At 47.8% G+C, this 12,119-nt stretch overlaps 3 protein-coding genes across 3 annotated transcripts; 1 reads left to right on the top strand and 2 right to left on the bottom strand.

The window, feature by feature from the left end:
• Positions 1-998: 998 nt before the first annotated feature.
• Positions 999-2,690, bottom strand: BCR38DRAFT_474929 (uncharacterized protein; the record flags this gene model as incomplete). The annotated part of the gene is made up of 1 exon (XM_040862989.1): positions 999-2,690. The coding sequence occupies exon 1, from the start codon at positions 2,652-2,654 to the stop codon at positions 999-1,001; it is 1,656 nt and encodes a 551-aa protein (XP_040715887.1). The 5' UTR covers positions 2,655-2,690.
• Positions 2,691-6,373: 3,683 nt separating this feature from the next.
• BCR38DRAFT_485618 (uncharacterized protein) lies at positions 6,374-7,220 on the bottom strand (the record flags this gene model as incomplete). The annotated part of the gene is made up of 2 exons (XM_040863919.1): positions 6,374-7,025; positions 7,093-7,220. The coding sequence occupies 2 exons, from the start codon at positions 7,218-7,220 to the stop codon at positions 6,374-6,376; spliced, it is 780 nt and encodes a 259-aa protein (XP_040715886.1).
• Positions 7,221-11,561: 4,341 nt separating this feature from the next.
• On the top strand, positions 11,562-11,756 carry BCR38DRAFT_343644 (uncharacterized protein; the record flags this gene model as incomplete). The annotated part of the gene is made up of 1 exon (XM_040856051.1): positions 11,562-11,756. A coding segment is annotated over one exon (195 nt), but the record flags the coding sequence as incomplete, so codon positions are not given.
• Between the last annotated feature and the right edge of the window lie 363 nt (positions 11,757-12,119).

Below are 12,119 nucleotides of genomic sequence, written 5' to 3'. Positions count from 1 at the left end.
ATTATTTGAAGAGCAAGCTTGGGCTCGAACTCCCATTTTGTTTGTATTATTTTGACAATTATATCTACTAATGCTATGTTATTAAATCCTGAAGTATGGAAACTGTCGGAAACATTCACCAGCGGTTGGGAAAACACCGTAGTATCGAAACCCTATACGTTGGTTTTTGTTCCCAAGTTCCGAGTCCAAATGGAGACCAAACTTGGCGCAACTTCCTTCCACCTTGCCGAAGCAGCGGGATTTTCGTGGTTTCGATGGTTGAACAAGTTCATATACTCATTATGGGTGGTCAGATAGTCGAAGGTGTGATGATAGACACTTTATGAACTGAACTCTTGATGAATCCAGGGTCCGAAAAGCTGTGCCTTCTTCGCGGGTGAACAATGTTGGTGTCTGAAAAGCTCGATCATGAAGCTCAAAGTCCAAACGGATGACCGTACGAGATGTTGACAAGTCGGGGTATGGTGGATGCTTAGTCAAGTGGTGTCAAGATCCAAAGGGTGACAGTATTCGCGATGAGACCTTTCAGTTTTTGATACGTGCTCAATCAGAACAGGCCGAGGTCAGATGAACAGACATCAGATCCATGAAGGCCAAGTTGAGAAATAGCTGGTTATGAAGACAAGAGTAGGCGATGAGGGCAGTTGAAATGCTGTAAAATCCAAGAACTTGCTGGATAGACGCTCAATGATGATCAAGGCCGAAGGTCTACAATGAGTTCCATAGTGTGTGCTTATTCGATGAAGTCCAATGTGTGAGGACTATGTCTGCTGGATATCCAGATTGACAAGTGCGTCGACCAAACTGGTTGGATGCCTAAGTCAATCAAAAGTGATGATGAATCCAAAACACAGAGAGATCTGTGTCGAGGAAAGACGTTAGAGGGCTTCGTTTTCATACTCCGAAGTAAAATTTGGCTGTATTCATGCTTCTGTTGCCAGAGAGGTGCAGCCGAGTAGGTTATGCTTAAATATTGAAAATTAATGCTGTTGGCAGGCTTAGAAAGCCATGGTAGGAGAACCACAGCTGGCATCCTTGCGACCATCCTTGCGGGAGAACTTGCCGCATAAGCGTGTGAAAAAACCAGCCTTCTTAGTCCTGTTTTCGGTCTTCTTGCTGTCAGACTTCTCGGAAATGCCGACGGAAGGAGTGTCAAAAATGAGGCCCTTGCTGGAGCCAGCAGCGATCGGAAGAGCAGCAATAAGTGCCGGACCAAGAGCATCTTGAATGGCGGCGTTGAGATGCTGCTGAATGGCCTGTTGAACCAATGCGGGAATAACGCTGGTAACGTTCTCAGTAACGTTCTCAAGCGTGTTTACCTGTTTCGTCAGTTGGCCCATGTGGTTCTGGGTCAAGTTAACGTTGTTGTTGATGGTGTTCAAAAAAGTACCGAGAGCGGCAACATAGTTGCCGACAGATCCGACATGGTTGTTCATCGCACTGACATGGTTGTTCATCGCACTGACATGGTTGTTCATCGCACTGACATGGTTGTTCATCGCACCCACGTTCTGGCTCAAAGTATTTACTTGTCCAGTCATGGCGTTGACTTGGCCTGTCATGTTGTTGACATTTAGACGTAGAGGGCCGGCAGCATCCAGCATCGCGGCTTCAATTATTCCAAATACCTCCTCTTCAACGGCTTCCATGTTGAATGCATTCACGCCATGAGTACCTCGAGCAGCCATATTTGCAACAGCCCCACGAAGCTCGTTCAGAAGAGCTATGCCGTCAACGCCTTGCAGGCCGTTGGGGGCCCGTTGCTGCTGAAGGGCCTGGGCAACTGCTTGACGCATGAGATTGTACTGCTCAGCTCGATCATTCTCATCATGGACAAAGCTGTTAACGCGGTCGTGCACGTTGGCATCACGAACTTCCTCTCGAATGTTGGCATCGCGTTGTTGAATGATGCGAGTGACTTCGACAAAGGCTGCGTTGTACTCTTGAGGGCGAGGCCAGACAGTGGGGTCGCCTCGAAGCTCGCGGAGATGCTGAAGAAGCTGGTAATCATGGACAATGATCTCAGGATCAAAGACAGGAGATCGAGTGTCAGGGAAGTCACCATCGCGGCGAGCTTCGGCAAGTGTTTTACCCATCACAGCAATCTGATCTCCATCGTAGGGGACGTTGCGAACCATGATGGTGATAGGAGTTCGCGGAGATCGCTCAGTAGTACCACGGTTGACATTGGCAGCCGCAGCGTTGATGTTCATGGCGGGAGTTGAAGGTCGATCAGCGTTGATGCCAGCTCCGGTGCCATTGGTGACACAACGAGCAGCAGTATCCTTGGCAGCAGAAGATATAGTTTTGTCAGTAGGGGTCATGGCAGCAGTCTCAACAGAATCAGCGCCAGAGACCGCCGTAGGGGTGGTTGGCGACAAGTCGACAGCAGAGTCAAGGCCAGTGAGCACACCACTACTAGGAACCGAGCAAGCCGAGTAGACGCTGGGCAAGAGCGGTGAGATGGGAGAGAGACACTCAGAGACATCCAAATTGCTGTTACCACCAGTAGGCTGACCCGAAGTCGATTGGCCGTTGGTGAGGGAAAGGCGACTGGCGAGACCAGCAGAAGCGTTGCGGGTGAAGCGGCCGCGAGAGAGCTGGCCGGAGCGACCAACCTCGGCCGAAGCCTTGCTGACATTCTGGAAGGACATCGTGATTGATCGGTTCAAGAAGTGGGTGTATGGGAGAGTGAGGTGCTGGTGTGGGAAAGTCAGCACAAAATTCAATTTGGGCATCTACCAGGACGCGGGAGGAACTTACCGGTATTGATGACTGTGAGTCACGGGATTGTGGAAGCTTGACAGAGTCGACTCTGTTTGACAGAAAATTGAGGCTACTTTCTGGTAGATGTGCGTCTGAATTTACGATCGTCAGCAGTTTGCTTGATCTTGAAGATGGTGGATAGGGAGAAGGAAGAGAATTGATTTGAATTTAATTTAGAAGAGATGAATTCATTCAATTGGCGAAAGAAAAAGTTTTTGTTCCTGCAAAACTCCTACTTGAAACTTCGCAAATTTTAGGTGCAATCCGAAGATGGGAGAGAGGGCAAGGGAAATTTAGCTACTCACCGAATTCGTATAAACTCTTCAGCGAAGGACTGCTTGTAATGGAACGATGCGGTTCCGGTTGCTGATTGAGGTCAGTTGGCCGACTTGTCGTTGTGATGAATAGTGAACTTGGGAAGGAATCGAAGATGTCAAATTTAAAAAAAATTGTTCCAGAAGCGATGAGTCTTGAGCGGTAGGAATTTGATTAATTTGGCTGAAAGGAAACTTCTCGTTGTTGAAGTCGAGGTTGAATGGGCAGAGTGGCAATGGGAAGCGACGAAAATAGATTACTTGCCGGTATTGCCTTTTGATTGATGTTTTCGGGAAGTTCCCAAGGCTCGAGATTTTCCAATGCTTGAAAATTGAAAAGACGTGGTAGAAGTTATTTCTGGGATGGGAGAGTCAGAGGAGTGGTTGGAAGATGACGGAAATAGGGCTGCCACTATTCGCAAAGGCGGTGGGAGGGCCTGAATTCTGCCAACCAAGTAGATACTTCTCCCGATTGGATGACACTCGTATAGAAGCAGAATTTATACACATGGGGGATTTAATTGTTCCGGTAGCCATCAATCGTGGACATTGGGAGGGCATCAATGTTGACAGGGTAAGTCACAATGCAATCACCACTGGGTCACTGCATGTTATCAAGCTTGTTTTATAGAAGATTCCAGGCTTCACATGTAATGATATAATGACAACATGTGCAGCAAAGGAAAAGTTCTAGAAGCATGCTATTTTCCAGTGTTCCAGACAATATGGTTGAGGCCTAGGGTACAGGTATTGCAGCTGTCAAGATTGAGTGTCACATAGCTCCAGATTGTGCAACTGCAGCTACGAGACTTTTATGATGTTGCCACAAATTTCTCTTGTTTCAATGGAGAGATGTTAGCATACAGTACTTGATGTGAACAAGATCACTTACAGTCAGTCCGGGACTTATATAAGTCAGCGAGCAGTCATGTCAAAAACTTGCACCATGCAAACATCGAATTGCAGCCAAGCATGCCACTCTAATTAGTGTACATCCGCTCTCAAGACATAGGCATTAAAACTCTTCATAATGTTGGTCAGGGCGGAGACCATTTCTGCTTAAGTATGTTCCACAAAATCAAACATGGCACTGGACCAATGGAACAATCAGAATCAAGAATATGGCGTTGTGCAAAGTGCGCCAACTAAATTCGCATACTCAACAAAATTCACTCAGTAAGAATTGATTACGTTGGAATAATGTGAATTACTTGCTGGAGTGATTGAAATGATATGTTGTTGAAACTGAGACATTATGGCACCTTTCTGTCCAATCAGAGTCTGAAGCGGGCGTGAACTCAAAGTGACATGCACTTGCCCGGCCGCCAAAGTATTATTACATCGGCCCACCTTCGGAAGCACCCGAATGCCAAGAATTGTATACTCAACAATGCTTGCATGGTGGCGATGAGGGATGCTTTTCGCCCATTTTGGTGTTTATTGTCGCAGCGCCGGAAATAATTCCCGTCAGAATCATTTGTTAAGTCTGAAGTTACATTCGCAAATTGAGTCGGTGAACCCCTTGGGATGCTCATCTCCTGCTGTTTGCAAATGCTCGCATGGTATATGTATCGGCAACAGACGCTGTGGTTTGGCAAGCGCACGTCCTGACTTCGGAGGGAAAGTTCAGAGAGAAATTGCATACGGTGCACATCGCGCTTGACTTCCTTCGAACTACAGAACTAAAGATCATACGGAAGTGTGAAATGAACGGGCGGCATTTGTGAAACAAAACGATACGTTTCCAAAGTTGCTGCAAATGATGCGACGGAAGTGGAATCTGTCAATTCAGCTGCTCTTTGGAGGTCATTTTGCCGCTCAAGTACCTTGATATACTCATTCCACCAGCAAGTTACCGGCGCAAGCTAGCTTCCAGAAGCGCATGTGAGTTTGCCAGATACGATGTTTAGATGGTCATTCTTCCTGAACGTTTGCTTCCCAAGAGCTTCGTATTTTTCCGTGTGACTTTGATCAGCATGGTATGTTCTCGTTGTGGTCATCACTGACCAGGAGGAGGGTGCTGGTAGAAGCTTAAGTCGCAGGCCGTACTCGTTGCCAGATTGGGTGACCAAGTCCATAGCGAGTAGCAAAAAGAGTCACTATATGGTATATAGCGTATCTCAAATCATTAACCAAGGTTCAATGACCGCGAAGGCGTTGACAATATCGGTAACCGGGTCTTATAGACTTAAATAGTGGTCTTCCGCTAGCTGGCATTTATAAAGCGACAATCCGTAAGCACGGCTGTGCAAATAGCCAAGTACCGTATCTACGACACTGAAAAAAAGAGAAGGATTAGTAGATATGAACCACAACGGGGAGGAGGTGTTGCGGGCAGACATACAAGAGCTTGTGCCCTTGGAGCTACGAAGTCGAGGGAAGAATGCCGCGGTTCTATCGTATGCTCGTTGGTGCAGTCCAGCCACTCTCGAAGGCAATTAAAACTCCGCTCAATGAAGCGACCCTTCTTCTAGCTTTCGATGCGATATTCCTCATCATTTGCAAGCTGAGCAGACAAAGTGGACTTTGCCGAGGCGTGGGAGAATCTTTAGACCGCTCCAGGGTAGGTTCACTTGGATGCCGTGCTTGTCTACTAAAATGGGAGAAAAAGACCCTTACGTCCTTCTCAAGTGAAATTTGAGCCATGTTATTTGATTGAAGCTTGAAGGTTTGGTTTCATAGTTATATACAAGCCTTACATGTCACTTTCATGGATGGATCATACCCCCATAAATGATGGATATGCGGAGACTACACATTCAGACAGCATGCTTTGGCATGGCTTTCAAGCGAACGATAGGATCGACCCCAGATTGTAGAGCCTTATCGCTTGGCCACAATATCCGAGTAGGTTTTAAGAAGATATCGGATGAATAAACCCAACAAGTGGTGCTGTGCACGATTACTAAGGTAGATAGAAGTTACATGGACATTACTCCTTCTATACGAACACGAACAGATATTAGGGAAAGCCTGGTCGTGAGCAACTGATAGGGTCCATTGAATATCAGTAGAGAAGTCACGATTATCAATGAAGTACAAGGCTTTGCTTGTGCAAGACTGTCAATCGAACTATGTATAGCCCTCAACTGCAATTTGAGAAGACAGAAATCATTGCTTATCATGAAGTATGCTTCTCAGAGCACTAGAAAGCAAGAATTTCCGGCCATGTTTTCCATTCTAATCTGTGCCAAACCATTCCAGGACTAGCCTCGAGTCTGCGGGTTATTCAGTCAGCAAGTTTCAGGCGTTGTGGACGGAAATTGGTGGGAGCGCTTACTATCCATGATATATCACTGATACTGAGCTTCCTTGTTCTCCGGCGCAGTGTTTTGCCAGTATATGCCAGAGCCATCGTGCGTGTGAAACCAGGGTGAAGAGACGGAAGTCCCAAAACCATACGGGTGAGTTTGGTGGCTGTGGCTGGGTCTAGATGTCAGACTCAGCATAGTCGTCGCCATCATCGGGCTTGTCTGTGTGCTGAATCCCATGTTAGCAGCGCAATCGAAAGAATGGCATCCAGGAATCATCGGATTGGGCGAATGGTGGTGGTCGCCGCTGCTGCTGCAGGCCGGGATGCTGTTGGGTCTTCTCTCGGTCGCGGAGATCAAGAGGACGTCGTCATCATCGGCCGCGGCAACGGCGGCAGGTGTTTCCTCGAAACTATTTGAGACTGCGGCGGGTATGCTTGCCAATACACCATTGCCCTGCTCCAGTTTCACAGTACTTGCATCTTCAGACTTGACTTCACCTTTGACCTTGGGCTCATCGACGTCACCGGCGTTCTCGTCGACAGCAGCGAGCTTGCGCTTCTTAGTGGTTCGAGGCTTCTTGGTGAGAGTGGCAGGAGTGGCGGGACCATCCTCCTTCTTGACGGGGGTCTTGGAGGAGGTACCACCATTGGCGATGCCGTGAGCTCTCAGTAGACGCTCGTATCGCTTGGCACTGCGAAGGAAACTTAGGGTCAGTAGAGTAGCAAGATATTTAAAGGTATAGGTATTAGGTTACTTACGCTGCACCCTTCGAGATGATGTTACAATCCTTGCGGACCTGCTCGAAATCTACCTTGCCGGCGGTCGAGTTCTTGATGCAGGAGATCAAGAACGCAAATTGCGACTCGGTATCATGAGGAGCGACCATTGTGATGATTTTTGATTCCGGTTTGGTTGAGATGAGAGTTTTCAAGCGGCAAACTTCTTGGGTGGAAGTTACGTTGAAGGTGATGATGAGGATTGAGGTTGGCGACTAAAGGTGGACTGAAGAAGGACTCTGTTTTAACACAAAATTCGTGAGAATTGCGGGTCCCCGAACACGATCGATTTCCACCAGGAAGTTGCTTATAGTCGAATATGCGGTAACTATGCGTCAGGCGCAACCCCTTCTCGATCAAAAGTTTTCAGAAACCGCAAGCAAGCACGAGGCTAGAGCTCAAGCTCCTATGCCTGCCACCACACAGCCTATTGATTCAACAGCTACAGGCCTTTTCTGGATCTGGGTAATCTCTATAGTAACTGTTGTCTTCTCTGGGTGATCGTTATGGTATGCGCAAGGGTGATAGGGGACTGTAGCAGGTCAGCGGGAAGACATGGAGAGGATGCTGTTCAGACTATGAGTCTCAGGGACAAGTATCAAGACCATGCTAAATTATATGTTTCTGCCCATTTATCTGTCCTTTCAAAGTCCTGGAGATATCATCATGGCTATGGATTGTAGTGTGTGCTTGTGTTACATTTCGCACACCAATATTTTCTGAAAGAAGGTTTACAAAGGGACCATGTCATTCACGTTGGCCGTCTTGGTAGATTCACATTGTTGTATACTTGATTTAATGCAACTAAACTTTTGACAGGAGACTTGGTGATGGGATCATAGCAGAGCTTAGCAGATGATCGTACATGTAGTATCAGTACCGCAAGAAATCTAGAGGTACTGCAGTTGGAGTTTCCGTAGAGAAAGTGGAAGCTCTAGAGAGTAATCAAACTGCCATCTTATCAATCAAAGATTCCAGGGTTTATAATTCATTCTGAAGTAGCTCTTTATGCGGTCTAGCGTTAACCAGGTCAGCACCATACAAGTTTCCAAAACACACTACCAACCTGCCTACTTTACAAAGAATCATGCATCTCGCATGTGTCGAGTATCAACATCTAGTTGAGGTCAAAGATACTTCGCTTGAAGTTTGAGCACTTCTTCCTTATCCAGCCGGTTGATGCCGTGGGTGTGAACGACCGGGCTTTCCTTTCCTTTCCTTTCCTTTCCTTTCCTTTCCTTTCCTTTCCTTTCCGCTGTGTTTTTGTAGACCACAGCAACGGAGCATTGGAGTCCTAGAGTCTATACTTCTTCTTAGAATTATTTCTCTATTTTTGTAGTAGGAGACCTCTACGCTCAACATGGGCTTCACCCGGCTCAAAACAACTGACAATGACACCTCCGGCCACTTGCTTTCATCATTGAAGGGTTATTTTAAATACTTTGCGGATTGACATATTGCTATATTCAGTGCACAAATAGCTAGCTAGCAAGCAAATCTGGAATCGGCTAGGCAGCCCTTCAGCAAACTCGAGAATTTGTTGATGATTTCCATTGGCAAGGTTGTACATATGGCTTGCGCTGTCAGCAGGTAGGGAAATAGCATCTATATATATGTGATAGAATTCAACTGAACAGATCAGTCGGATTTCCATGCTGGCTTTGCTATGTTGATGCCCGAGAAAGGCTAGGGGAACCCACAGGTTCACAACAGGAGAAAATCTGGGCTCTTGCCACTTTAATAGTCAATTACGGACACAACAACGTTTTATAGAGAATAATCCCCGACTTGGGTCCTTCATTGATGATGGTTCTGGCGAGTTTGCAAGATTTGCTGAGCCTGCTTCCATCAGGTATTTCCTGGATCTGCGTAGATGTTCGATCATTTCCCGCGTTTCCTTATCAGGCCCAACAGGATCTTAATGAGCTGAAGAAAGGATGGGCGGAGGGCCAATAATAAAATAATAATATTAAATACGCCGTAGGTGTTAACCCTCGGTACCTCTACAAGTACTCCCTTAAGGGGCTATAGATGATATAGCGGGCCCTTAAGCCGCGTCGGGCGGTTATACAGGTAAACTTGTAGCCAAACGACTACTAAACCTCCTGTCCCTCCCTAAGTCTGTGCTACAACCCCTGCCTGAACTACCGATAAGCGTGGTAATGTGGCACTTAAATTCGTCCTCAGGGGTGGGATGCTGCTGATGTGCAGAAGATGCTCGACTATTTTTTTGTCGCGACAAGTCGTAGTATCTGCTAATTGGGGTTCTCGTCGAGCGTATACATCTCAACCATACGCTCAAGTGGATAGACCGTAACGTGGTCAGACGCTCGCAAGAATCGCGGCGAGAGGGCGTGCTGCGCGCCTTCTATCGTGAGGGACGGGTTCGCCGACGAGCGTTATCGGAAAGGCGAGGTCCGATAAGGGGTCGGATTAACGATTCGAATTCTGGACCGGCTGTCGAGTTATATTCCGCCGACGTAGTGCTTGACGGTCGACTGGCTAGGATGCTCGTAATCCTAAACTGCACCAATCTCCCTATTATCGCTAGGTAGGCGAAGTCAACAAGGTGGGCAGCGCGCCGTAAGGGTTGACTAAACCCCCTTGTGTGTCAGCTGCGGGATTCGAACCCGCGACTCGTCACCAACCCAAGTGGGCGAGGCTCAAATCTGGCCAATAATAAATCACACCAATTATTCGAGGCATTGCTCTTAAAAATTTCAGGGCTACTACAGATAAGCTGTTGGTAGTGACGTATGGATGCAAATCGGCATCCTCAGCGAAGAAACCAACTGCCAGGCCAACCCCTATGTCGCCCACAATATCTAGTGTCAAGACCTATTCATTTGAGATGGTCTTGTGTCTCTGACACATTTCCTATAGAAACCAAGCACAGATATAGGGCGGCAGCTGCATCCACAATCAGTCTCGTGCTCGAAACGGAACGCGTCTCGTTCTGATATGTTCGAGCAGGCGATATCTGCTTGCCCTGCATGGGTTTTTGAACAGACTTCTATCCTAGAGTTTCGGCTATCTGCCAGCAAAGCTACAGTTGAATCAGCGTTCCTAGGCCTACTAATTCCGAATATCCCATGAATACTGAAACTCTGATGTCCCAGCCCGCATCCGAGGTAGCATGGACGTTCAGGTCGGGGGCGACATCACCATTCAAGGCAGTGTTACACTAATCACGAAAAAGCCTCCGTACACCCCACACCCCAATTTGGCAATCAAAATAACAACATTGGCCTACTGATTTCAACCTGCCATTACAACCACATTTCACGGTGAATTTTGGAGCTTTTGCCATGGAAACAAGAGGTAGTGCCGGAGCAGAGCATCACGATCGCCAGCGACGCGCTATCGCTGAGGAACCGGAGGGCCCTTCGATGCAGATACCGAAAGGGGGCAAGTATTTCGGCCTGAACCGACTGGAGGCGTCTACGCTGTGCCAGATCAGGACGGAAAAAATAGGACTAGCAGCCTTCTTATTCAAGACAGGGGCTTTTGGCGTGTACTCGCCGCTATGCCGCTGTGGCGATGCCCCTGAGACGGCAGAGCACGTAATCCTCTTTTGCGGGCTGTTGGAAGGACCGAGGGAACGATTACGGGCCGCCATCGCACCACGGCCACTATACTCTCGCAGAGACCTCGCAACGGCAACAGGAGAACCAGTAGTTAGTGGGACTATTGTAAGATGGCTGCTAGGGACGGGTCGGACAGCTTCAAGGCCCAGATAGCATCGATCTTCTCAGGGGGGACTTTGTTGGTAGGTTGAGAACCAACGTAGTATGGTAGTGAACGCAACGCAGTCGCCAATAGGGCGAACCGACGACGCAGCGTATGTATTTAGTCCAGCCATTAGGGCACGGTTTGACATACGGGAGTACTAGTAGAGGTACCGGGGGCTTCGAGCCTACGGCGTATTTAATAATAATAATAATAATAAGAGGTAGTCGCGGCGCGAATCGAGACTTCAATTCAGAAGCCAGGGTGCCCATTATGGCTGCCAGGCCAATTGATGTAAGCCGGCAGTGGGTGGCAAACGCGTTCGGCATGTCAAGGCCCGGAATCATCACTAGTATCGCCGGACGCGCCAAAACAACGAAAACTACCCTTACGAAGAAGCAGGCAGGTTCTCCCAAAATCGTAAGCGCGAGAGATAAGAGAGATCTAGTCATTTTATATCGCCAGCACCTCAGAATAACGTATAAGGAGTTCAAACGCAAGGGAGGTATCTCAATACACCCAGACAATATACAGGCCATACTGCAGCGGTACTAGTTGAAGACATAACATACGGCAGAGTGAATTGTCGTGACGGCCAAACATACGAGGGAACACCTTAAAATCTGCCGTTAGCATCGTACATCGGCCCAGACCCAGCAGCTCATGCGGACATCTTCTTGTACAAGTATACGGTCCAGAATTCGCTGGACCCTCCAGGCCAATGGGTCTTCCGCAAACCGAAGAAGAGGTACAGAGAGCATCTCGCGAACCGCCAGAGCTATAGGTGTCTGAGGATCTTGAAAATAGTTTTTGGCATGATATGGTTAGGGAACGATGAAGTAGGGGCCTCGAAGTTGGTCTTCTGTGACGTCGATCCAGACTCTCCGCACTACAGGCTGTCCTCACAGTCTTATTGAAACGTAATAAAATAAGGGCTACTTCCAATCTACGAGCCAGGGCATCCCTTCATACAGGATAACGCCAAAAAAAATACACGTATCAAACCACACAAGGAGGTAGCTAGAGGATCACGGCATCTGGACCATCAAGGGGCCCGCTCACAGGCCCGATTTGAACCCTATTGAATGTGTATAAAAGGTCCCAAAGGCGGGAATACGTGAAATAGAGCCCAATTAATCCGAATTGCAGGCTGGCGTCTCCTTCGTGGCCTGGGTTAGGTTAGCAATCGAGGATACGTGGTCTCAGGTCGATTTAACGTAGATACGCGGTCTTTGGAAGTTCTTCCTACGGCAGCTTGCAGCGGTGCAAAAGCAAAGGGC

This window comes from Pseudomassariella vexata (assembly GCF_002105095.1).
Source record: "Pseudomassariella vexata strain CBS 129021 chromosome Unknown BCR38scaffold_7, whole genome shotgun sequence".
Lineage (NCBI taxonomy): Eukaryota > Fungi > Ascomycota > Sordariomycetes > Amphisphaeriales > Pseudomassariaceae > Pseudomassariella > Pseudomassariella vexata.
The sequence above is the reverse complement of the archived record's forward strand: the minus strand, read 5'-3'. Positions and strand labels throughout refer to the sequence as shown.